The sequence below is a fragment of the Crocuta crocuta genome, unplaced genomic scaffold, assembly GCF_008692635.1.
Source record: "Crocuta crocuta isolate KB4526 unplaced genomic scaffold, BGI_CrCroc_1.0 scaffold267, whole genome shotgun sequence".
In the NCBI taxonomy this organism is placed as follows: Eukaryota; Metazoa; Chordata; class Mammalia; order Carnivora; family Hyaenidae; genus Crocuta; species Crocuta crocuta.
In genome coordinates, this window is record NW_027531899.1 from 2,082,271 (window position 1) to 2,108,626 (window position 26,356).

Below are 26,356 nucleotides of genomic sequence, written 5' to 3' on the forward strand. Positions count from 1 at the left end.
TTGGCCCCCACCCCCCCCAGCCTTGGCCCAGCCCAAGCCAGCAGGGCCACTGTAGGTGTCATTCAGGGGTCCTGTGGGAATGACGGCCTGTGGTCCTCCATGGGAGACGTGCAGAACCAAACGTGCCCAACGCCACAGCACACCATGAACAAACCAACGGAGGGGGGCTTCCTGGAGAAAGTGACACTGAGGCGAGGCTTTGAAGGATGCATAGGAGTTTGCATGAAATGGGAACCCATATCCGAGGACTCTGAACCTTATGGGTGAAGGGACCGACGTGGAGACTAGGCCACGGAGGATACCAAATATTGGCAAGGCCGCCCACCAGTCAGGATGCATAGGCCCCCCAGAGCTGGATCCGGGAGGGCCCTGGGCTGGGGCAGAGGGAGGCCAGAGGGGTTCCAGGGGCGGGGCTGGGGGAGGGACTAGAGCATCAGAAGTGGTAGCTGTTTAACCCATACAGTCAGGAGCCGGAGCCGGAGCAGGGCCAGAGCCAGGGGGTCTTCACCCCCCCTCCCCCCTGCCCAGGGCAAAGCACACTTCACATCTTGCCTCTACTACTAACTGGAGTTGGGGTCCCAGCCCTGTCCTTACCCTGCGCCACCCTGCAGCCCAGCTAGGATGGGCCACCCACCCCAGGGGGTCTGAGCTCTAGTCTGGCAGGAAGAGAAGCTGCCGCTGAAGAAGGGGAACGCAGGGGCCCCCTGCAGCCAGCCCTTCAGGTGGCCTTGCTGTCCCTGCACAGATGGACTTCAGGCTTCAGGGTCTCCTTTCCTCCACCTAATTGTGTAGAGAGTGAAGGTGTGGAGGCCGGAGGAAGCCTGGGCCCGTCTCCCAGCACATCCTCTGGGGCCTGCTTCGAACTTCACTCTCACAACCTGTTTTTGGTTCCTCATTTTGTGGAGATGGTCGTTCTCAAAACTCAGGTTCAAAAGTCCTGGGTGTGCCATGTGTTGAGCTTCTCAGTTTCCTCATCTGGAAAATGGGGGCTGCACAGATGAGGAAACTGAGGCCCGGTTTAGTGCTATCACCTGCCCAAAGTCACACACCTGGAAAGTGGCGCTGGGCTTCAATCCCAGACACCTGACTCCAGAGCCCAGCTATTTAACTCCTACCCTATTGTCCTATAAACCATAGCGGTGGTTGTGACACTTTAGTGTCAGGAAGGGGTTGGCTAACTCATACTAAAGTGTTAGTGATTGTCCCTACTCCTGAGCTATTTTATTTAATTGTTTTTAAATGTTTATTTTTGAGAGAGAGAATGTGAGCAGAGGAGGGGCAGAGAGAGAAGGGGACAGAGGATCTGAAGGGGGCTCCACGCTGACAGCAGAGTCCAGTGTGGGGCTCCATCTCATGAACCATGAGATCATGACCCGAGCCAAAGCCAGATGCTTAACTGACAGCCACCCAGGTGCCCCTGTATTGCCCTTTAGATAGGCTATCTCAGGGTGTGCCTGGGTGGCTCAGTTGGCTAAGCATCATCACTGGCTAGCAAAGATGTACTTTGGGGACACTGATTTTCAAGCCCTCTGATGTGACAAAGCCCCCAGAGGACACCATGCACCCGACCTGCCACCCTTGCACTGCCTCACTTGCCTCCTCACTGGTCTCCCTGCCTCCCAGGGTCTGTCTGTTTCCCACTCGGCAGCCAGTGACGCCTTTCCGTCTCTTGCCTTTGTCTCCACCCACTCGGTTCCTCCTCCCTCCAATTCATCATTTAAAAAATCAACTTCTAGGTATTGTTCTAGGATTTCTTTCTGCAAATATAAACGAGTGGGAACCTGGATTCTATTCTATGCTTAAGGCAAACATTAAACACTGCCCTAACCTTGCTCTTTTTCATGAAACAACCTATCGGGACATCTTTCCTAGCACAACCCCTCCTTAGGCTTCCCCTGCTCTCAGAACAAAAGCCAAAGTCCTCCCTAAACACTCCTCCCTGCACTCGCCACTTCCCACCTCACTCCCTCAGGACCACAGATAGACAAGCTTCCTCTGCCCAGAGCACTCTTCTCTGAGGGTCCCTCCTCCTCCCTTGATGTAATCTCAGAGCGTTTCTGTGAGCCCCTTAGATAACTAAGGAGCCACGCCTTCTGTCACCACCCTGTCACCCTGATTTAGTTTCTCCATAGAATTTATTACACCCTGACATAATCTGTTCGTTTAGTTTATTGTCTGGCTACACTCCCCGACCTTCCTCCTGGCCTGCCTTAGGTATGGCTGTCCTCATGTCTGGAAAAAGGGCTGGCACACAGTAGGTGCTTGCCACAAATAGTGCCCCCTGGTGGCCACATTCTCTCTGCGCACAGTAAGCCTCCTCGTATAGACGTAGGGTCTCAGCGCCCCCTCGTGGCTATGTGAGTTGGTTTTAAACTGCACCCCAGAGGTTAGTTACTCCCCAGGTGGGGAGGGCAAAGGGGGGGTGTCAGATGGATTTTAATTAAAAGAGCAGGCTCCAGCCGCAGCTGCCACAAGGCACTCATCCATCTCTGATCAACACTAGAGGTTTTGCTAATTAGGATGATAAATATCAGAAGTGGGCTTTTATCAATGATTTGGCTGGTATCCACAATTGACTAAGATGTTTTAGAAATGCTTTTCATCCTCAAACAGGGCAGCAAAAAAGCAAAGAGATTATCATGGTTGATATAAGATCAACCTACAAAAATCATGATCATTTAGGGGCGCCTGGGTGGCTCAGTCGGTTGAGTGTCGGACTTCGGCTCAGGTCATGATCTTGTGGTTCATGGGGTCGAGCCCTGTGTTGGGCTCTGTGCTGACAGCTAGCTCAGAGCCTGGAGCCTGTCTTCAGATTCTTTTTTTTTTTTTTTTAATGTTTTATTTATTGAGAGAGACAGAGAGAGAGAGAGAGACAGCGTGAGCAGGGGAGGGTCAGAGAGAGAGGGAGTCACAGACTCTGAAACAGGCTCCAGGCTCTGAGCTGGCAGTCAGCACAGAGCCCGACGTGGGGCTCAAACCCACGAATCACTAGATCATGACCTAAGCGAAAGTCGGACGCTTAACCGACTAAGCCACCCAGGCGCCCCATCTGTCTTCAGATTCTGTATTTCCCTCTCTGACCCTCCCCTGTTCACGCTGTCTTTATCTCTCTCTCAAAAATAAATAAAAAACTTTTAAATATCACGATCATTTCAGTAACAGTGCAATAACCAATTCACGTTTATTTTTTTAAGTATATTTTAAAATTTATTTTTAGGAGAGAGAAAGACAGCGTGAGCAGGGGAAGGTCAGAGAGAGAGGGAGACACAGACTCTGAAATAGGCTCCAGGTTCTGAGCTGGCAGTCAGCACAGAGCCCGACGCGGGGCTCGAACCCACGAACCGCGAGATCATGACCTAAGCAAAAGTCGGACACTTAACCAACTAAGCCACCCAGGCGCCCCAATTCATGTTTATTTTTGAGAGAGAGAGTGAGGGTGTGCTGGGGAGGGGTAAAGGGAAGAGGGAGGGAGGGAGAGAGAGAGAGAGAGAGAGAGAGAGAGAATCCTAAGCAGGCTCCATGCTGTCAGCATAGAGCCCCCCCACCCAGGGCTTGAGCTCACAAACAGTGAGATCATGACCTGAGCTGAAATCAAGAGTCAGAAGCTCAACCAACTGAGCCACTCAGGTTCCCCTGTAATAACCAATTCAAACAAAGTTTTTGGGGGTGTCTGACTGGCTCAATCCATAGAGCATGCAGCTCTTTTTTTTTTTTTTTAATGTTTATTTTTGCGAGAGAGAGAGAGTATGAGCGGTGGAGTAATAGAGAGAGAGGGAGACACAGAATCTGAAGCAGGCTCCAGCTGCCAGCACAGAGCCCAATGTGGAGCTCGAACTCACAAACCATGAAATCATGACCCGAGCCCAAACCAGATGCTTAACTGACTGAGCCACTGAGGCACCCCATGCAACTCTTAATCTCAGGGTCATCAGTTGGGGCCCCACGTCAGGCACAGAGATTGTTTTTAAAAAATTAAAATGTCAATAAAGGATACATAAAAATATCTGAAAAAAATGAAACCATCCATGTCCTTCGATAGGATATCTTAATATCCACATGTCAATTCTCTTAAAATGAGCCCATACACTTAAAGCAATCTTTTTTTTTTTTTAAACATATTTTTTATTTATTTCTAGGAGAGAGAGAGAGAGACAGCATGAGCAGGGGAGGGTCAGAGAGAGAGGGAGTCACAGACTGAAACAGGCTCCAGGCTCTGTGCTGGCAGTCAGCACAGAGCCCGACGCAGGGCTCGAACCCACGAACCGCGAGATCATGACCTAAGCGAAAGTCGGACGCTTAACTGACTAAGCCACCCAGGCGCCCCACACTTAAAGCAATCTTAATCAAAATGGCTTTTTTTAAGTACTTAGTAAACCAATTCTAAAATTTATATGGAGGCACAGGGCACCTGGGTGGCTTGGTTGGTTGAGCGTCTGACTTTGGCTCAGGTCATGATCTCATGGCTTGTGAGTTTGAGCCCCGCGTCGAGCTTGCTGCTGTCAGTGCAAGGCCTGCTTTGGATCCTCTGTCCCCTTCTGTCTCTGCACCTCCTCCACTCATGCTCTCTCTCTCAAAAATAAATAACATTTAAAAAATTAAATGGAGGAAAAAGGTATGTAAATAGCTAAGTCAATATTAAAAAGGGAAGGGAGGGTCTGCGGTGCCCGGGTGGCTCAGGAGGTTAAGCGTACAACTTTTGATTTCAGCTCAGGTCATGATCTCACAGTTCGTGGGTTCCAGCCCCACATCGGGATTTTCGCTGTCAGCTCAGAGCCTGCTTGAGATCCTCTCTCTCCCTCTTCCTCTGCCCCTCCGCTGAAGGAAAAAAACAACAACAACAAGGAAGAGGGTATTTTGTGTTACCAAATACTAAGACAAACTGCAAAGCCACTGTTACAAAAACAGTGAGATACAAGAACAGATGAATGCACCAAAGGAACAGAGCAGACTCGCAGGCAGACCCAGGCACGTTTAGGAACATAAGATGAGAGAGGTTGTGTGGCCATTCCATGGAGGAAAGGATGGATTGCTCATTGTGGCTTTAGGAAAACTTGTGCACTCTACGGAGAAAAAGAAAACAGATCCTTACCTCACAACGCATACGAAGACTCCAAATGAAGTAAAGACCTAAATGTAAAGAATTAAACTATGGAGGGATGCCTGGTGGCTCAGTCGGTTAAGCATCCAACTTCGGCTCAAGTCACGATGTCGTGGTTTGTGAGTCTGAGCCCCGAGTCAGGCTCTGTGCTGACAGCTCAGAGCCTGGAGCCTGCTTCAGATTCTGCGTCTCTCTCTCTCTCTCTCTCTCTCTCTGTCTCTCCCCTGCTCATGCTCTGTCTCCCTTTTTCTCTCTTTCAAAAATAAATAAATCTTGGGGCGCCTGGGTGACTCAGTCGGTTAAGCTTCTGACTTTGGCTCACGTCATGATCTCACAGTTCGTGGGTTCAAGCCCTGCGTTGGGCTCTGTGCTGACAGTTAGCTCAGCGCCTGGAGGCTGCTTCGGATTCTGGATCTTCCTCTCTCTCTGACCCTCCCCTGCTCACACTGTCTCTCTCTCTCTCAAAAATAAATAAAACATTAAAAAAATTAAACAAAACAAAACAAAACAAGGAGAGGGGTTCCTGGCTGGCTTAGTTGGTAGAGCAGGTCTGTAAGTTCAAGCCCCACATTGGGTGTAGGGATTATTTAAAAACAAAAATATTAACAAAAAAATAAAAGAACAATGAGATATCAGTTAACACCTATTGATCAAGCAAAAATTAGAAAGCTGGATGAAACCGGGGCACCTGGCTGGCTCAGTCAGTGGAGCATGTGACTCTTGGTCTTGGAATTATGAGTCTGAGCCCCATGTTGGGTATAGAGATTATGTAAGGCTAAAATCTTTAAAGTTTTGTTTTGTTATTTTATTTTAATGTTTATTCATTAAAAAATTGTTTCTTAATGTTTTATTTTTATTTATTTCTGAGAGAGAGAGAGAGAGAGAGAGGCAGTGTGAGCAGGGGAGGGTCATAGAGAGAGAGAGGCACAGAATCCGAAGACAGGCTCCAGGCTCTGAACTAGCTGTCAGTACAGAGCCTGACGCGGGGCTTGAACCCACGAACTGTGAGATCATGACCTGAGCTGAAGTCAGACACTTAACCAACTGAGCCACCCAGGCACCCCTGTTTATTCATTTTTGAGAGAGAGAGAGAGATAGAGACAGAGCACGCAAGTGGAAAAGGGGAGAGAGAAAGCGGGGTACATAGAATCCAAAGTAGGCTCCAGGTCCCGAGTTATCAACGCACAGCCTGACATGGCACTTGAACTCATGAGCCATGAGATTGTGACCTAAGCCGAAGTTGGATGCTCAAGTGACTCAGCCACCCAGGCGCCCTAACTTTTTATTTTATTTTAGAGTAGGTGAGCAGGGGAGAAAGGCAGAGGGAGAGAGAGAAGCGTCAGCAGTCTCCATACTCAGCTTGGAGCCTGACATGGGGCTCGATCCCACTATCCTGGGATCATGACCTGAGATGAAATCAAGAGTTGGACACAACCAATTGAGCCTCACAGGAGCCCCATTAAAGGTAAGATATTTAAAGAGAGAGAGAGAGAGAGAAGGAAAGGAAGGAAGGAAGGGAAGAAAGAAAGAAAGAAAGAAAGAAAGAGAGAGAGAGAGAGAGAGAGAGAGAGAAAGAGAGAAAGAAAAAGAAAGAGAACTGGATGATACCAAGTGTTGACAGTGGCATTGACCAACAGAACAGACCAGTAAGCATGCGTGGAGCGCCTGGTAACACTCAGTAAGTGAACTGGACACACATCTCGGCCACGCCTGGGGAATAGCGCCCCCCCCCCCCACCATGCACTGCAGGCATCTGGAGAGTAACCCTCATTCAGTCTCAGATATTTCTGAGCACCTATTCTATGTCTGACAATGTTCCAGGTGCCAGGTTACAGCAAGGGCTTACATTCTAACAGGGCAAAACAGATAATAAATATTATAAATGAGTGAATTATATAAGAGAAGGTGATAGAATTATGGGAAAAATTAAACAAAAAGAAAAAAAAGTAACAACAGCAAAGAGATTGGAAGTGCTAGGGAGGGGAAGACTGTGATTTTCTTTCTTTAAAAAAATTGTTTTTAAATAAAAAAATATTTATTTTTGAGAGAGAGTGAGAGAGCATGCACACAAGTTGGGGAGGGTCAGAGAGGAGAGGGAGACACAGAATCCGAAGCAGGCTCCAGGCTCTGAGCTGTCAGCACAGAGCCCGATGCGGGACTCGAACTCACAGACTGCAAGATCATGACCTGAGCTGAAGTCGGATGCCCAACCGACTGAGCCACCCAGGCGCCCCAAGATAGTGATTTTCAATAGGGTAGTGTGGTAGACAGAGAAATGGCCCCCAAATGTCTGTGTCCTAATCCCTAGAACCTGTGACTATGTTTCCTCACATGGCGGAAGGGCGTCCGCAGATGTGATAAAGTTAAGGATCTTGAGGTAGGGGAGGCGATCCTGGCGGGCCCAATGCCATCACAAGGGCCCGTGTAAGAGAAGCAGAGGGGGATCTGACCCCCACAAAGAAGAGAACATGATGCGAAGACAAGCGGAGGAAGATTGAAGACATGGGCTGGGGGCAGGGGTGGGGGTGGGGGTGGCCACAAGCCCAGGAAAGCCATCAGCCACCAGAGGCTGGCAGAGGCGCCACCTGATTCTCTTCTAGCGCTTCTGGAAGGAGTGAGGCCCTGTCAACGCCTTGATTTCAACCCCGTGATACTGATCCCAGACTCCTGGCCTCTGACACTGAAGGGCAAGGAATTTCTGTTATTTATTTACTGTTTATTTATTTTTTGAGAGAGAGGGAAGAGTTCAAGTCGGGGGAGGGGCGGAGAGAGAGGAAGAGAGAAAGAGAATCCGTGCTGCCAACACAGAGCCCCATGCGGGGCTTGAACCCACGAACCGTGAGATCATGAAGTGAGCTGAAACCAAGAGTTGCAGGCTTCACTGACCGAGCCCCCAGGTGCCCTGAAATTTCTGTTGTAGTAAAAGCCACTGAGTGTATAGTCGTTTGTCACAGCAGCCACTTCTCATCTCCTCCCCTCTCCCACCCTGCCCCTTCCTCGTGCGAGAACCACCCCAGCCTCCTCCCTCTCTGTGCTCCCGCTGTGCTCCCGCAGTTTGGCCCACACGTGCGACCATGGGGATCCTTCTAAAGCCGCATTCTATCGGCCTTAGAACCCTCCACGGGACGGGCTTCTCTCCCTTCCTTCCCTACCTGACGTGGTCTCACCTCTTCAGGGTCTGAGGATTTGCTGTAAGGGTCATGTGAGCATGCGCAGTTGGCAGGTTAGCGTGCTCCGGGACCTCCCACAGCCACCCCATCCGGGCAGCGCAGAGGGTGCTTTTGGGGTCGGCGCACCCGAGTTCAAGTCCAGCCTTCGAGATGTCTTTGTGATCTCCGACCAGAGAACGGGGGAGCGGCTGGAGTGACGCCATCCGCCAGGCTGCGTGTGTAACACCTGAGCCCAGGGGAGGTGCACAGTAGGTGTTCAGCCTACTGTGAGCACAGTAGGTGTTTATTCCTACAGGAATTTGTGGCGTAAGAACCACAGAGGGTATTTACTGCGTGAAGTGTGCCAGGCGTTGTTCTAAGTGTGGACCCACAGCGTCCTCAGCACAAACCGGTGAAGCTAGAGTAAACTCCAGTTTACAGATGCGAAAATTGAAGTTCCAGAAAGGTTGAGGAAGTTCCTGCAGAGCCGCAGGGGCGCACAGGATGCTGGCCCGCAGAGCCCGTGCCACCCACTCTTGGGTCTGTGGCTTGTGCTGTACCCTCTTCCCTGTGCCTCCGCGCAGCCCAGGGCCTGACAACCGTCTCTTCCTCTGTATTTTGTGTCTTCTATCTTTGTCCTCAAACTTTAACCCAGTGGTTCTCATGCCACCAGGTCATTGGAAAGATGTGGGGGCTTGTTAAAGATAGATTCTGGGGTCTCTTGGCAGAGGCCCTGGATCTCTAGGACCAGAGGGGTAGCTTGGGGGGTTGGGCAGGGATGGCATTTTCACCGAACGCCCGAGTGGATTCTAACACAGGGAGTCAGTGAGCCTCCCGGCTTGGAGTGGCACAGGGAAGAAAGGTGAGTTTAGCTTCTGAGTCAGACCTGGGTTCAAAGCCTGGCTTTCGCTGTCACTGCCTCGCTCTTGGCAAGAGTATGGTCTCTCTGAGCCCAGACTGCCTGTCTGATGCTGAGGCGGTGAGCCCAGCTCCCTAAGGGTGGTTGGTGTGTTTCAGTGACATAAAACCTGTAAAAAACCCCTCAGTACAGGCCCTGACACACAGGAAGAGCTAAACCAGTGAGACTGTGCCTATCATTGTCGTCATTATTATTGATCATTATTGTTGCTGCTCTGGTATTGTGTGACCCCCAACCTCACCTGTACTTCAAAAGTTTTTTTCAAAGTTGATTTATTTATTTAGAAAGAGACAGAAACAGCACAAGTGGGGGAGGGACAGACAGAGAGAGAGAAAGAGAGAATCCCAAGCAGGTCCCGAGATGCCAGCACAGAGCCCGATGCAGGGCTCGAATTCACAAAGTGTGAGATCATGACCTGAACCCAAGTGGGACGCGTAGCGAGCTGAACCACCCAGGCGCCCCGCCTCTGTACTTCGATAACCCCATCTGGTCAGGAGACTGCTGAAGGGCATGTCCGAACATCCCAAGGGAGGCTTAGGGGAGGGCTGGATACTCTGAAGATTAGTGAGGAAGAGAGGGATGTGGGGCGGGAGGTTAGCAATAGTGTCTTCCTCAGAGGCCCAGGTGAGGCCCTCAGGGGTCTGGAACAGAGGGCCTCCTAGCCATTTTTGGGCTAGGGTGTCAGAAACCAGTAGCCAGGTGCTGGGCAGGGTCTGAGGCTCAGGGTGGACCATGTCTCCACTAGTGGCCTCACTGCCAGCAGGTATCTGTCCCAGGTCTGAGGCTTCAGAACAACCTGTGTGGACAAAGCCTGGAGCCACAGTGCCCTCTGGTGGCCAGATGCTTGGGCTCCAGGGTTAAGAGAAGTGATCAAAGTTTGGGACTTCCAGGGACAGTGTTTGTCCCCAAAACTCTGGTGACAGGAAGATTAGGCATCAGGACCCCAAGGTGTCAGGACAGACACTTACCCTGTGAGAGGGCAAGGGGTCAGGACTTGGAAAGGATGCCCATGGAATCTTCTACAAAAAGCACCATCCTTCACCCCCTCCAGGGCACCTGCTTGTCTCAGTCTGTAGAGCATGTGACTCTTTTTAAAAAAAAATTTGAATGTTTGTTTAGTTTTGAGAGAGGGAGAGAGAGTGTGAGTGGGGAAGGGGCAGAGAGAGAAGGAGACACAGATCCGAAGCAGACTTCGGGCTCTGAGCTGTCAGCACAGAGCCCGATGCAGGGCTCAAGCTGTTGAACCATGAGACCTGAGCTGAAGTCAGATGCTCAACAGACTGAGCCACCCAGGTGCCCTGAGCTTATGACTCTCTGTGTCTGGGTCATGAGTTCAGGCCCCACGTTGGGTCAGGAGGCTCCTCTGGGCTCTCACAGCTCCTGTGCTTCTCTATCCCAGCCTCCACCCCTCTGCCTGGGCTTCCTCCACTCTTGCCTGCCATTGTGTGGTGATGGGTCTGCTATCCCACTGGACTCTGAGCTTAAGAGCCCAGGGCAGAGGCAGCACCAATGCGTCCAGCCTGCCCCCGCAGAGCTGGGGGCCATAATGCTCTAGAAAGGAGCAGATGTGCCTGTTAACCTCTCCCTTCTCTTTGCCTTTAGCTCTAGATCCCCTGATGGGAAGGTTTCCTTAATGCAGCACCCCCACCCCCCGCACTCAGGTTGTCCAAGGGTCTGTGTGGGGCACCTTCTGGAGCCCGTCTTACTCTCTGTCCCTGCTGGTCGTGTGCCTCAGAGCTAAATGGTGGGGAGAGCCACGGAGCATAACAACTAGTTGCTTCACTTATGTATTCAACGAATAATTATTGAGCACCTACTATTTTCCAGGCACTCCCCATTCTAGGCACTGGGGAGACAGCAGTGGATGGAGCAACAATCCCTGCCCTCACAGAGCTGTTATTCTAATGGGTGGAAACAGACAATAAGTCAAATAATGAAATCGATCCGGTGCATGATGACAAACTATGAATACGTATTGAAAGAAAAGGCATTTCAGAGGACAGAGTTATGGGGGATGCTACTTTAGCTGAGATTGGATCTGAGGAGGTAACCTTTAATCAGAAACCTGCATAAAGTGAGGGATGGAGCCCTGTGAATATCAGGAGGAGGAAAATTCTAGGCAGAGAGAACAGTAAGTGCAAAGATCCTGCAGCAGACATGGGATTGGAATGTTCCAGGAATGGGGAGAAGGCCAGTGTGGCTGGAGCAAAGTTAGCCAGTGGAAGGAAAGAGGGAGATGAGGTTAGAAATGTGACGAGGGTTGGAGAGGGAATCACCCGGAGCGTTGAGGGCAGAGTGAGGACTTTGCATTTTATTCCAATTATGAAAGAAGCCACTGGAAGTTTTGAGCCCGAGAGCATCGTGAGGCCATATGTTTTAGACAGTGCACCTGGCTGCCATGGGGAGAGCACACATGGGGCTGTCCAGGTGGACACCATGGTGGACAGTACCAGGTGGAGGGTGTGAAGGGAGAAGAGTGGGTAGATCCTAGATCTGTTTTCTGAGTGCAGAGATAACACGATTTGCTGATGGGCTTGGGGTCTGTGTGTGTGAAAAAGAAGAGAGTCAATGATTGATTGCACTGAGAACAAAATCTATTTTCTTTGTAATGTCCTACAAGGCTCTACATGATCTGGGTCCTTGCCCTCTCCCCAGCCGTGTCTCTCCCCTCACTCCTGCTCCAGTCACACCAGCCTTCGTACTGATCTTCGCGCTTGTCACAGCTTATTCCCTTTCCCCTCCTGTCGCATGGCTGGAACTTCTCAGGTCTAAGCTCAAATGTCATCCCCTCAGAGAAGCCGCTTTGTAGCGTTCATAATTGTCTAAAATGATTTTGTCTATGCATTTATTTTCTTCTTTGTCATCTTGTCTTTCTCCATTAGAAGGTCAGCTGCTTGAGGACGCGACTTTGGTCGCTGCTCTATGTCCCAGTGCCTAGAAAAGTGCCTGGCACCTGTCAAGCTCTGAGTAAGTGAACAAAGGCATTGATTAACCTCTGTGCTCCTTTACAAGCTGGCTTACACAGAAGAGACACCCAGGCAGGCAGGCAGAGGCAAGAATACACAACAGATCCTTGGGTCATCCGCGTTCCCTGGGGAGAGCCAGAAGCCAGGGGCCACCTGCTCCCGCGCCCGCCGTTCCTGGCGGATGGAGAGCCCGAGATGGGAATAGAGCACCCCCAGGGAGGCGGAAAGGATGCTCTGGGACGAGCCCAGCCCCGCCCTGTATCCCCAGCAGCCAATGGGCGTGTGGTCCTCCCGGCGCCCCCTGGGACGTGTAGTCCGGTCGGGGGCGCCCTCGGGCGCCGCTGTGCGCCCCTAGACTCCACGTCCCGTCGTGCGCCGGGAGGTGCGGGGATTGGCCGAGCANCCCCATCCCTGGGGGACCCGCCGCCCCTTGTTGCCCCCTGGGGTTGGGGGCGGGGGCCCCTTCAGGGTCGCGGGGGCGTCTCTTCTTTGTCGCTGTCAGTGAAGGAATGTGGCGCGGGCTGGGGGGTGGCGGAGGCCGTTTCCCCACCCAGAGTGGGGGTAGGGGCTTCCCTCTCCTCCTCCTCCATCTCTCCTTCTCCGTGTGTCCGGGGGCGCCGGGCCTGCCCCGGCACAGGGCTGGGAGTACCAAGGACCAAGTCCAGACCTCCGTCTCCGGGTCTTCACCACCCTCCTTCCCTCCAGCAGAGCACCTTTCTCTTCCCCTCTCTTTCTCCGGGGACCTCGGCTCGCGTGGCCCCGGGGGGGGAGGGAGGAGCTGAGACGTTGGGGTTCCCGGTCCGATCCCTGCTGGCTCCCCTCTTTCCTCCCCGGGTCTTCAGGACCTAGAAGCTCCGACACCCAGGTCAGTTTAGACCGTGGGATCCCTCCCTCTCCCCACCCATACACATCTAACCGGAGCATCTGGGACCGGATGCCTCGGGAGAGGATGCTGGCAGCACCCTCACTCTCGGGGGATTCCCTCCCTCTCTCCCTGTCCGCGTCCCTCCTCCGAGCGCTAGCTTCCTCCTGGGCCCCGAGGCTGGGAGCCTGGACGCCTGGGTTCAAGCCTAGCTCGGTCCCATCCCTCTCCTCTCCTCGCCATCCCTGGATCTCTCCGCCTCTCTTCTCTCTCTTTCCGTCTCTCTCTCGCTCCCTCTTCGGGATCCTGGACTCCCGGGTCCCAGCGCTCCCCACCCCCTTTCCTCCGGCGGTGACAGCGGGCTCAGAGTGACAGGCGCGCGGCCGTTCCCGCCCTCCCTCCCCGGCTGGCGAGCGCGNGGAGGCGGAGGGCGAACGCCCGCGGCGCCGCACAAAGGGGCTGGGGCGACCTCCCCCCCTTCCCCCAACCTCTTGCTCTCGCCGCCTTGACCTTGAGCAGCGTGTGTTGCTGGGTGGGGAGGGGGAAGGGGCCGGGAGCGCCCCCCCACCCTCCCAAAGGCTGCTCCTGATGGCTGGACCTTAGGCCCCCAGTTGTTTCTGATTTCTGGGGGGGGGGGGGCTGTCGGGAGAAGAGGGGGACCGGGGTTAATAGGCACCAGCCTACACGTGTGGCTTTGCGGTGAGCACGAGAGCTTGCAGGGCAGGTGCGGAGCTGGGGTCACTGTGAGGAGGTGTGTGACGGTGACACCCTTCTGCTTCCCTCTCACTCTGTCTTATACACACATAGACAGATGTGTGCCCTGTGAGCAACACCCTCAAGCTGGCTGGGACAGGGTCCCTGTGCAGGTTGATGGATCTACAGGCATTCTGGCCTCTTCACTCTGACCCTGACGGGGACCTCTCGGAGGAGGCAGAGGAGGCGCTGGGGGGGGTGTGCCAGCGCCCTTCTTCGCCCTTCTTTGCTCTCATCTTCAGACAGCTCCTCGAGGGCAGGCACTGGCTCCTGAAAGAATGGGAGTCAAATCCCCTCGGGAGTGGGAGGCTGGAGAGAGTGGGAGGCTGGGTGTCCTGACTACCTGGTTCAAACTTCATCTTGTGCCCTGAATTCTCTGCCTCCCTTCTCCCTCTCCTCCCGAGCCTCAGTGTTACCAGCGGTGTACTGGGGACTCATAACAGTGCCTATTACCTCATGGGGCTGTTGGGATCTTTGCAAAGCGCTTAGTACAGAGCCTGACCCTGACTGCGTGTAGTGATTATTATTAGTAGTATCCATATTGGTTTTTCTTGTGGTCTAGTTTCCACACAGGGCATTGCAGGGGCCTGGAAGCCAGAGTGAGGTTAGGGTGAGGGCACCAGTGCCCTTTTCTGCTCTCATCTTCTGAGGCATCTGCAGGGATGAGGGTAGGGGGTGGAACTGCCCTGCTTGGGCAGGGGAATTCAAGTATGGGAGGGGGATCTGTGACAGTTACTAGCGGTTACTAGTGGTAGGGAAAGGGAGGCAAGTTTCAGCTTGGGTCTGGGGGTTGATCGTTCTGGTGGACAAGGGCCTCCAGGGAGGTGATGGAGTTTTCTACACTCAGCCTCTAAACCAATCAAACTGATGAAAACGTTCCGAGGTGGGGCAGGAGTGAGCTGGGGTGTCTGAGGCTGGAGGTGTGGGGAACGAGTGCAAGCGTGTGTGGGTGGTGGGAGGTGAGAGAGGAAGGTGGCAAGGGCACTCTCTGAGCTGAGCTGATGGGCGGAGCGGGAGGGGTTGCTGTGGATGAGATATGGGGTGGCCAGGGGAGGGGCCCGAAGACCAGAGCGAGAATGCGTGTACCATTCCAGGCAAGCATCCCCGACTTACTCCCTTTGCCACCTACTCTCAGCCGGATATGAAGCAGAGACCTTCTCTGTCCTGTTGGGGGTAGGGGAAGGGGACTGTCAAGGCCTTACCTGGGGGAGATGGGGGAGAGTTTGTGGTTTGTAGAAGGTGTCTAAGATTAGAGGTGTGTGTGTGTGTGTGTGTGTTTAGAAGTGATAAGTGTGGAAGACCTTGGGGGTGTCTCTTACCAGAGCATAGGTGGGGGCATCAAGCGACAAAAGAGGTGAAGGCTCGTATGCTGTCTGTCTGCTGGAGAGCCCTCTGGTGGACAAGGACATTTGTGGGCGTTTTGTATCCACGCAGGGGCTCAAACTTGAAACAAACTTTGGAGGGGGGGATGTTCCAGGTGAGAGCTGGTGTAGTTTGATGGGTCAGCTCACTGTCTGGGGATCCCTTAGGGTACAGTCCGTGTAGGTGATAGTGGGAGAAAGAAGGAAGGAAAACTCACTTGGGTACAGATATCTAGGTGAGTGAGTCCCACCTTTAAAGAACCGCCAGGGGCTCAGCTTCCTCATCTGAAAAATGGGGGTAAAATAGCATCACCCCAGAAGGTTATTATGAGGATTGCACCAGTGAATCTCTGTTAAAGTACTTAGAACTGTGTCTGACACATGATGGATACTCAGTATATTTACTTGTTATGTACTTACTGAGCATTTTTTATGTACCAGGCATTCTTCTCCTTCTTCTTCTCTTTCTCCTCCTCCTCCTCCCCTTCCTCCGCCTCTTCCTCCTCCTCCTTCGTCTTCTTTTTTTAATGCTTATTTATTTTTGAGAGGGAGAGAGAGAGAGAGGAGAGAGAGCGCGCGAGTGCGCACACGTGGCCGTGTGGGGGGAGGGGCAGAGAGGGAGACTGAGAATCGAAGCCGGATCAGCGCAAAGCCCAACACGTAGGGCTTCACCCCACAAAGTGTCAGATTCTGACCCCAGCCGCAGTCTGGATACTTAATCCACCGAGCCACCCAGGCGCCCTAAGGTATTATTCTTTCTAGTAATGGTTGGCTATTTTACATCTTAACTACATATCGGATCCTCTTTGTGGAATGAGCGAATTTTTACTGAACACCTACGACCTGCCAGGTACCTTTTAAAAACACATTACACATATTTACTCATGTAATCCTTACAACAATCCAATGAGGTGTCATCCTCATTTTACACACGAGGAAACTGCGGCCCAGAAAGGTTAAGTCATTTGCCCAAGGCCACACGGCCACCAAATGGCAGAGCCAGGATTTGAATCCACAAGGTGTGGCTACCGCTCCTAAATAGCAGTGTGCAGTCTAGCCGGCGGAAGGATGGGATAGAGCGGGGCGGGGTCACCGTGAGAGTGACAGCCCTGGGGGGACTAGACAAGGCTCTCTGGAGCTGGGAGGGACTGGGGAGGGAGGAGGGGGTGTCAGTGAGCCAAGTGCAGGCTTGCCGGTGGACGTTTGTGTGGGCACCTCTTAGGTATCTCGAAGTCTCCGGGCGTTGAAGTGTTTGTGTGTGTAAATGTACGTGAATCTGTAAAGGTGTGGGAGTGAAGTGTGCGTGAGTCTACGTGGGAGGCTGTGAGTATACGTGTGAATGTGTGTGTAAACTGCCGTATGTGGGTGTGTGCGAGTCCAGGTGTGCATGTGCGAGTGTCTGCCCGGGAGACTAGATGTGCGTCCGGGCGAGCGCGTGTGAGTGACTGCGCGCTCCCTGCGCCCCACCTCTGCACCCGCCTCCCCGCGGGGTCCCGCCGGCTCCCGGGCCCGGNCCGGGCGGGCCCGCCCCGCCGTCGTGATTGGCTTTGGCCCGGGTGCTCCCGCCCCGCGGGAATGAATGGATGGGCGGCCTCAGCGCCCGCCCGAGCGCTGGGAGGACCGACCCGGCGGGGACCTGCTGGGGGCAGGACCCGGGGAGCAAGATGGCCACGGTCATCCCCGGCCCCCTGAGGTGCTGCGGGCCGGCGGGAGGAGGGGGAGGGCGCGCGGGCGGGTCTGCGCGGGCGTGTGTGTGTGGCGGCCGGGGGTGGGGCCGCTGGGGTGTCTGGGGGGCTGTCACCGTGGGCCGTGCTGCGCGGGGGTGCGAATGTGTGCGATTATGGGTCTGTGGCAAGAACGGTGTCCGATACGCTGCCCCTGGAGGAGCAGAGGGTGTGGGGAACTCCGAGCCCTCTTCGGGTCCTTTTCGGGGAAGGGGGTCATGTCCCGCCCGGCGCCCCCCGGGGTTGGGGAGAGAGTGAAATGGCCTGGAGGTGCAAGAGCCTTGGTAAACTCGAGTGAAGCCCACATTACCTTTGTCTTGACGTGTGGAGTGTGTGTCACTTGTTTGTACAATTTTGTGTGTGTGTGTGTGTGTGTTTGGATATGTGTTTAATATCTTTCAGTCTACCAGGTATCTTGAGATATTTGGGTCTTTGAGTGTGTGTACATGTGTTTTGAAACGGCATCGTTTGTGTTCTGTGTCTGGATTTGTAGTTGTGCGTGTATTTATGTGTACATTTTTGTGTGAATATGGGTGGATATGTCTATTTCTATGTTGTATATGTGTGTATCTTTGTGTTTGAATATGTGGTGTTTTAGATGTCAGTTTCTATACTGTGTATCTTATTGATTGTGTGTGTGTGTCCTGTGTGAATCTGTGCGATTTCTTTGTATAGTGTGTCTGGATATTGTGTGTGTGTGTGTGTGTGTGTGTGATTTGTTTGTGTTGTGTCTTTAGATATGTGTGTAGGTGCACATGTGGGTAGTTTGTTTTAACATTTCTTCAAACATTTGTGTATCTGTGTGTCTTCGGATGCATGAGTGTGTGTGAAGTGTGGTGTCTGTGATCTGTTTGCATGTTGTGTGTCTTTGTGTGAGTGCTTTGTTTATATTGTGTGTCTTTGGATATGTGATGTGTATTTGTGCATGGATATATGTGTTGTGTCTGTTTCCACACTATGTGACTGCGATGTTTGTGTTTTTTTAAGTAGATACTTGTATGTGCACATATGTGAGATTTGTCTGTTTCTCCTTTGTGAGTTTTGGGATATGTCTCTCTTTGTGTGTGAATCCTGTGTGATTTGTTTTTGTTGTGTATTTTGATATGTCCATGTATGGATGGGTCTTGGTATATTTTTGTCTGTTTCTATATTATGTGTGTGTATCTACCCATTGGCTCCAGGCCTGCTTGGGCCTCAGGTTGGGGGCTCCTGAGTCCAGGAGCGACAAGAGGGGAGAGGTGAGGTTGGAGGAGTCGGCCCACCCATTCCCAACAGCCGCGTTGAGGGAGGGGTGCGGGACGAACGGGCGCGCCTGTCCTTGCTGACAGCCACTCGCCCGCTTGCTCGCCCTCACAGCCTAGGCGAGGACTTCTACCGCGAGGCCATTGAGCACTGTCGCAGCTACAACGCGCGCCTGTGCGCGGAGCGCAGCCTGCGCCTGCCCTTCCTCGACTCGCAGACCGGCGTGGCCCAGAACAACTGCTACATCTGGATGGAAAAGACCCACCCCTGCCCTGGTACCTGCANCCTGCAGGTTTGGCCCCGGGACAGATCTACACGTACCCTGCACGCTGTTGGAGAAAGAAACGGAGACTCAACATCCTGGAGGACCCCAGACTCCGGCCCTGCGAGTACAAGATTGGTGGGTGGAGGTCCATCCTGCGCCTGGGGTGGCCCCAGCCGTGTCCCCCCGGGCACACGCTGCTACATGTGTGGTGACGCCAGTGTGGTTCTGAGCATTTGCCCTTATTTCTCTTCTAGCGAGTATCTGCGGGTGTGTGTCTGGGTGTCGTCGACAGTCTCCCGTTTTCCCTGAGTGACTGCTTTGGACTTGGACTGTGTCTTCTCCTACTTGGGCCCAGGTGTATTTCCGGGCCAAGTGCTGTCTGTCACGTGTGTCTAGGTGGATCTTCCCTGTGAGCCGGGGTGTATCGGTGTCTGGCTGTATTTCTTCCTGCAGGTGCTTGAGTGTGTGAGGGTGTCTGGTTGTAAGTCTTTGCATTGGTAGTGGAGTGTCTGTAAGTGTCTGTGTCTCTTTCTAGGTGTTTCCAAGGACATTCGAGGGTTTATTTCATCTTGTGTGTGTGTCCGGTGGTCTATCAGAGTTTCTGAGTGTGTCTGAGCATATCAGGGGGTCTGGTGTCTCTTCTTTTGGGTGTCCAGATGCTTCGGAATGTCTGGGAGACTCTCGTCCCCGAGCCACTGGTGTATTAGGTGTATCGCTGCCCACGTGTGCTGGGCCAACCAGACCAGGTGGCCTTCTTGAATGTGACCAGTACTACCAGAGTTACTGGCTCTTTCTCTTCCCTTGTCCTCTGTGTGGGTCCAGGCCTATTGAAGTGTCCATCTGTGTAGATTTTTTAAAGTTTGTTTGTTTGTTTATTTATTTATTTATTTATTTATTTATTTATTTAGAGAGTGCCCGCACAGGCTGGGGAGGGGCAGAGAGAAAGAGGGACAGAATCCCAAGCAGGCTCTCTGCCATCGGCGCAGAGCCTGCTGACCTGAGCCGAGATCAAGAGTTGGACACTTAACCGGCGGAGCCACCCAGGCGCCACGGAGTGTCCATCCGACTGTCTTTCTGGGTGTGTCTGATTGCCTCAGGGGGACTGTGTGTGGCTCCCCTTTGTATGGCCATGTGTATGCATCTGAGTGTTTCTCTCTAGGAATGTCTGTGTCTCTCCCCTGTGTGTGTCCATGAGTATGGTAGGGTCTGGCTTTATGTGTCTGGCTGTCTCAAGATGGTCTGTCTGTATCTCCCGTGTATCCTGTGTGAGCATCTGGATTTCTCCACGTGCATCCAGGTGTAAGTGAAGGAGGGTCTGGTGTGTCTCCTTCTTTTTTTAATTTTTTAAAATTTTTAAAATATTTTTATTTATTTGTGTGTGTGTGAGAGAGAGAGAGAGAGAAAGAGAGAGACAGCGTGAGCAGGAGAGGGTCAGAGAGAGAGGGAGATACAGAATCTGAAGCAGGCTCCAGGCTCTGAGCTACCTGTCAGCACAGAGCCCAGTGTGGGGCTCGAACCCACAAACCGTGAGATCATGACCTGAGCCGAAGTCAGGCGCTTAACCGACTGAGCCACCCGGGTGCTCCTGGTGTGTCTCCTTCTGAGTGTGTGTGAGCGGATCTGCGGGTCTGGCCGTGTCTTTCCCAGGCTCTTGCATCCTTCCTGCTATGTGTGATTGAATCTTTAAGTGTGTTGCTGGTCGAGTGTGGGAGCGCCTCGTTTCTGAAGCAAAGGGCAGGGGTTCCAACCTGGGCAGGTTGGGGAATCCTCCAAGGACAACTTCCCCACGTGACCCCCCACCATGGCCTTGTCCCCAGATTGTGAGGCACCCTTGAAGAAGGAGGGCGGCCTCCCTGAAGGGCCAGTCCTTGAGGCGCTACTGTGTGCTGAGACAGGGGAGAAGAAGATTGAATTGAAGGAGGAGGAGACCATTATGGACTGCCAGGTGGGACCACCGCTCAGGGGCCCCAGCCGCCTTCTCACCCCCACCGCCACTGCCCTGGCACAGCCTCTTCCTGCTCTCCAGTCCCCCGCGGCTCCCTGGGGCCTCTGGGCGTCCTAAGTCTCGTCCTTCCACACCGCGACTCTTTCTGGAAGACCTCCCCGCTTGCCCCGCACCCCCAGTCTCCGGCTGTGTCCAGAATGGCCGTAAAGTGGGACGGCATCCCCCACTTCCTTGACCTCGGTCCCCCTTCTCCTGGTGCCCAGAAACAGCAGCTGCTGGAGTTTCCTCATGATCTCGAGGTGGAAGACTTGGAGGATGACATTCCCAGGAGGAAGAACAGGGCTAAAGGAAAGGTACCCCCCCGCCTTTCTCCACCCCTCTCTCCTCCGCGACGGGTCCCGTACGCCGAGCGTTTACAGTGGTCAGACGCTGCCCCAGTTTGGCCTCGTTTAATTCCCAGAGCAGCCTGCAGGGGTAGAGGAGTTTATACCCATTTTACAGACGAGGAAGCTGAGGCTCAGATATATTAAACCGTTTGCAAAACAGAGATTGTATAGTGGGTTAGAGCCGTCTTCATGCCCACGAGGAAGCCTCGGAGAGGTCAAGGGAGTTACTCGAGGCCCCCAGTTAGGAAGTGGCAGAGCTGCGGTTCAGCCTCCGGTGCCCCTTCCCTGGCCCCTCATCCCGACTCTTCCCCCAGGCATATGGCATCGGGGGTCTCCGGAAGCGCCAGGACACCGCATCCCTGGAGGATCGAGACAAGCCGTATGTCTGTGATAGTGAGTCCTTCTGAAGAGGGGGAAAGAGAGAGCGGGGCCTAGGGACCTCTCCCCTGCTGGCCCCCTCCCTCCCGTTCTAGAGCCCGGTGGGAGGGGATGCTCAGGCCTCTGGCAGAGGGGGGGCGGTGTGATCCCCGAGGCCAGGGTGGAGGCCGCATGGGCTGGGAGGGCTGACCGGCCCTCCCTGCTCGCTCTCCAGTCTGTGGGAAACGGTATAAGAACCGGCCAGGGCTCAGCTACCACTACACCCACACCCACCTGGCTGAGGAGGAGGGGGAGGAGAACGCCGAGCGCCACGCCCTGCCCTTCCACCGGAAAAACAACCATAAACGTGAGCAGGCAGGCGGGCTGTGGGGTAGTGAGGGGCCCTGGGAATGGGGGCTGAGGAGCCTGGGCGGGAGGGGGCACATTAGACATTTCTGGAAAATCTCCAGCTCAGCGGTCCCCTCCCCCCACCGACCATGGGGATGCTGGCTCTGGGGTTGCCATGGCAACCAACCATCTCTCTCTCTCTCTCTCTCCCTCGCTCCCGGCCGGGCGTAATATTTCTGGGTCTGATTTATTGTTTCAATTAGAGCTCGGGGAGGGGGGTGATAGATGACTCCCCTCCCTCCCGGCCTCCCGTTCTCCCTTCTCTGCTGGGCTTTGGCGGAGGGGCAGAGGCTGTGGCCTGGGAGCCCTTGGCGCCTGCCCGTGCCAACCCCATGGGCGCGCTGACAGCTGAGGGGTGGGAGAGGGCTCGGGAGAGGCACCGTCTTCCCACCCACTTCCTGGAGGGAGAGGGCAGCCTCTTCACCCCGTCCCCGCCTCGCACCCAGGCACCTCTGTGTGCGGATTTTTTCTTGTGAACGTCCGTCCGTTTCTAAAGCGGCTCTTGGCCAGTGGTGTCCCCGGTTTTTACCTAGTCGGGGCTTAGCTGGCACTGGTTGTGTGGCAGGAGTGTGGATGAAAGGGGAAGCAGGGGGCTCTTCCTAAAGCTGTTATTTGCCAGTTTTACCTAATAAAGAGGATGCGTGCGTTGTCCTCAAAGAGTTTGGGGCTCCTGAGGAGAATTATCTGGGCCCCCGTCCCTGTTCTGCTGTGGCCGCAACTTGGGGTAGCCGCTTTCCCTCCTTACCTCCCCCATGCCTGGATAAAGGGGTCCACCCCGGGGCCGGGGCTGAGGCTGGGGGCAGGGTGGAGCCTTGCCTATGGTGAGAGCCCCTCTCTCTGTCCCCCCCAACCCCAGAGTTTTACAAAGAATTGGCCTGGGTCCCTGAGGCACAGAGGAAACACACAGGTAGGGACGCCTCCCTCTCCCCCTGCTCGTGCGGCAGCCTTTGACCAGGTGCCCTTGCCTGCCTGCGGCAACCCTCTGCCTTGCTGTCTTTCAGCCAAGAAGGCGCCCGACGGCACTGTCATCCCCAACGGCTACTGTGACTTCTGCCTGGGGGGCTCCAAGAAGACGGGGTGTCCCGAGGACCTCATCTCCTGTGCTGACTGTGGGCGATCAGGTGATACCCCCACCTGAGCTTGCCGGGGGGCCTGGGTAGAGGGGACCCCAGGAGTCCAGATCGGGAGGCTGGGAGGCAGAGGAGTGCGGCCCGGGCCCGGGAGGGGGGATGTCCAGAGCTGGTGGGACGGACTCAACTGGTGAGGACCTTGGGAGACCAGGGGGGTGGGTCAGAGAGGCTCTGGGAATCATGGGATGGGGCTGTCACGGCGCTGCTGGTAGTGGCATGTGCTTAGCATGGCGTGAGGGGTGGTGAAAGGCGGTTGCCAGGGCATTGTGGGTAGTGAACTGTGATAGTAACGGACGGCCGTTGCCTGGGTACTGTGGATAACCGAGGGTGCCTGCCACGGAGTTGTGGTTAATAGGATGTGGTTTCCCAGGGTGGGCTTGTAGGTAATAGACTGTGGTCGCCTCAGCACGGCGGGTAATGAATTGTGGTTGTCATGGCATCACGGGTAGTGCAATATGGTTGTCATGGCAACAGGGCATCGTGGAATGTAACTTGTGGCACCGGGTGGTGGCTGAGGGGGTGTCTGTACTGGGGTAGCGCGGTGGCTGTGGGATTGGCATCACACGGTGTCGATGGAAACACTTTGGCTGCTGGTGCCTCCTGGGGAACCAGGCTGTGGGGACCCCCCCTCCCCCCGCGGAAGGTGGTTGCCGTGGCACTGTGGCTGGGGGAACGTGGCTGCTGTGTTTCTGTGGTTAACGGAACCTGTTGGCCATTCCGCTGTGGGTAGTGGAATGTGGCCGCCTCAGCACAGTGGTTAACAGAATGTGGCGGCCCGGGTGTTGTGGGTGGTAGAAAGTGGTTGCCACAGCACTGTGGGTAATGGAATGCGGTTGCCATGGTATTCTGGGGAGCAGAATGTGGTTACCATGGTGGCTGGTAGGAGACTGGTGGCCACGATCGCGGCAGTGCTGCTTGCGGTCCGGTCGCTGGGCACCGTGAGCGGGGCGGGGTCGGGCTGTGGGCCACGGGAGCTCATCCGGCCTTCGCAGCCAGGGGTGGGGGCTGAGCCATTTCCTCCCCAGCGGTCAGTAGTCACCGGGGGCGTGATGAGCCCTAACTGCATCCCTGCCCCTTGGCCCCCAGGACACCCCTCATGTTTACAGTTTACGGTGAACATGACGGCGGCCGTGCGGACCTACCGCTGGCAGTGCATCGAGTGCAAGTCCTGCAGCCTGTGTGGCACCTCGGAGAACGACGTGAGTGCCCGCCCGCCTCCCCTGGGACATGCCCCCAGGGGGCCTCCCCGCCTGGCACCTCTGCCTTTGCCAGCCGGGCCTAAAGCCTTTCCCTGGAGCCTCTCCCTGGTGAACACTAGTAACCTGTATTATTATTATTGCTAGTGTCCATTAACTGAGCCTGGCACTCAGTGCTCCTCATCTCCCTGACTCCTCCTCCCAACCACCCTCCGAGGTAGGTGCTCTCGTTCACTCCGCAGAGACGATACTGAGCTCAGAGAGGGGAAATGACTTGCTCGAGGTCACCCTTCTAGGACGTTAGTAGAGCTGGGATCTGACCCCGCGCCCGAGGCTTCCAGAGCTGGTGTCAGACCATCTCGGTGTCGTTGTCAGTGTCGCACAGAATCTCTAAAACCCAGACTGCGAATTGCAGACCGACAGACCGCAGGGGTGTTTTGCTTGGCCACGCAGGGTTTTGCAAAGATTCCGTGATGCAAAGACGGTCTCGGAGCCCCTTCTCGTGGGAGGGAGCACCCTCCCCAGCCCCTTTGACTTACCCCTGCCCCAGCCCCCCACCCCGGTCTCTGGTGCCCGTGCCCCCAGGGTGCCAGCTGGGCGGGTCTCACCCCCCAGGACCAGCTGCTGTTTTGTGACGACTGCGATCGGGGTTACCACATGTACTGCCTGAGTCCCCCCATGGCGGAGCCCCCGGAAGGTGAGAGAAGAGGTGGGCACGGCATGGGGGCGGGTGGGTTGGAAACTTGTCTTCCGGCTGGTGAAGACAGAAGGCTGTGTCTGCCGGCCGGGAGGGAGTCGGGGCAGCCTCTCTGGGTCCTGGGCCTAAATCCCTGTCCTCTGGCCACCCCCACAGGGAGCTGGAGTTGTCACCTCTGTCTTCGGCACCTGAAAGAGAAGGCCTCTGCCTACATCACCCTCACCTAGGCCTGGCCCTGGCTCACCTGGACCTCTGGGGTGGTGCTCACCTATCTGCCTCTCGGAGCTCCTCCGCGCTCTCTCTGCCCTCAGTGCCCCACAGTGGAGGGGGACAGGGGAAGCCCGAGAGGGGGCGGGGCCACCCTTTCCCTCTGTGCAGCTGGAATGTTTGCCCTGTGGGTTGGTGGGCCCAGCAGGGCCCCTCTCCCTCCCTCCCTCCTTCCCCATCCCTTGGCGAATGGGCACCGGGGGCTTCTGCTCCCCTCAAAGCCATACCCCGCCTCTGGGCGGGCATGAGGGGTGGTAGATGCCAGCCCGGGGCATGGACACAGCGTTTTTCTAAAGAAAAAGTCAAAAAGTTAAAAAAAAAAAAAGAAAAAAAGAAATTAATATATACAAAGAGTCCTCTAAGGCCTGGCTGGGTGGAAGGGGCGCTGGCGAGCGCGTCCACTGGGTACCCGTCTATGCCAGCTTCCTGCCTAGCAGCCCCACCCCCCCAGTCTCTGGAGTTGCAGCTGTCCCACCTCCTCACCCAGTGTGGGCGCCATCCCCCCTCGTGCCCAGGGCAGGTGGGTGTGGTGTCCACCCTCGCCCCCTCTTGGTGCCCACCGTGGATACTGCATGACGTGAACCATGGTTTTGAACTCCATTCCTGCTCCCTCCCTGAGAGCCCCATCCTGCCCGCTCTGTGCCCGCCACCTGCCCTGGCTGGTGGCCGTCGGCTGGGGGGCAAGGCGGGCCCCTGCCCAGCGCCTGCTGGAATNGCCAGGCCCGGCTGCCCCCTGCCACCCTCGCTGGCCATTTTGGGGGTAGCGAGGGGGCGTGGTTGTTTCTTGTGGTTGTGTGTGTTTGTTGTTCGGGTTAAAAAAAAAGGGAAATTGAGACTGCAAGTGGGGGGAGGTGGTGGGTTTGGGGGGTCTCCTCCAATCCAGGCATGCCCCCCCTTGTAAATGAGTCTCCTTTATTGCCTGCCTCTGCTGTGAATTAACTTGTTCTGTGTATTAAACTGGGCCTGACCCTTCTGCCCACGACTGCCTCGTTCTCCAGGCTGGACTGGGGCACCACCAAGAAGGGGCGATGGGGGCCTCCTAGGGGTAGAATTGGCCGAGGTTAACAGCTGGAGCCGGCCTGACCTCCAACTCCCTCCGTCTCCCCCCTGCACCCCGCCTTTCTCTGGCTTTGTCCCAGCTCCTCCCAGCCTCGCCGGAAAGGAGGAGAGGGGGGATGGGGTGGAGGGGGCTCCCGCCCAGCCAGCTGTGGTTGCCCCGGCAACGGACTGCTGCAGCTGCAGTGAGCAGCAGTGAGGGGGGAGGCGGGAGCTGGGGCCTGGGGGAAGGGATGGAAAGATGAAGAGGCCGCCCCTCCTGGGCTAGGGTAGGGGGTGGGGGTGCCCAGAGCACCTCCTCCTTAGTCCCCGACCTCGCCTGGGGTCCCCCATCCCGATGTGGGGCCAAGAGCGGAGGGGAAAGGGCCAGGGAGAGGATGAATGACACACACGGGGTTGGGAGGGAGGCACATTTGGGTGAGGTGGGATGAGAGAACCAGGACACGGAGAGATCAGGAGAGACACAGAGCCCCACGTTTATAGAGAATCCGAAAAAGAGCAGGAGAGGGAAGAAATCGGTCTGCAGAGAGAGGTAGATGAGTGAGCCACAGGGCTGATGGGGCGGGGGGGGGGGG

At 55.0% G+C, this 26,356-nt stretch overlaps 1 protein-coding gene across 1 annotated transcript; it reads left to right on the forward strand.

The window, feature by feature from the left end:
- Window positions 1-16,706: 16,706 nt before the first annotated feature.
- On the forward strand, window positions 16,707-25,062 carry DPF1 (double PHD fingers 1). The gene is given in 12 exon segments (XM_077773856.1): window positions 16,707-16,801; window positions 18,189-18,348; window positions 18,351-18,474; window positions 20,157-20,284; window positions 20,548-20,637; window positions 20,985-21,063; window positions 21,263-21,394; window positions 22,292-22,342; window positions 22,437-22,556; window positions 23,652-23,764; window positions 24,347-24,458; window positions 24,615-25,062. Coding segments are annotated over 12 exon segments (1,209 nt in total). The 5' UTR covers window positions 16,707-16,772; the 3' UTR covers window positions 24,686-25,062.
- Window positions 25,063-26,356: the final 1,294 nt, after the last annotated feature.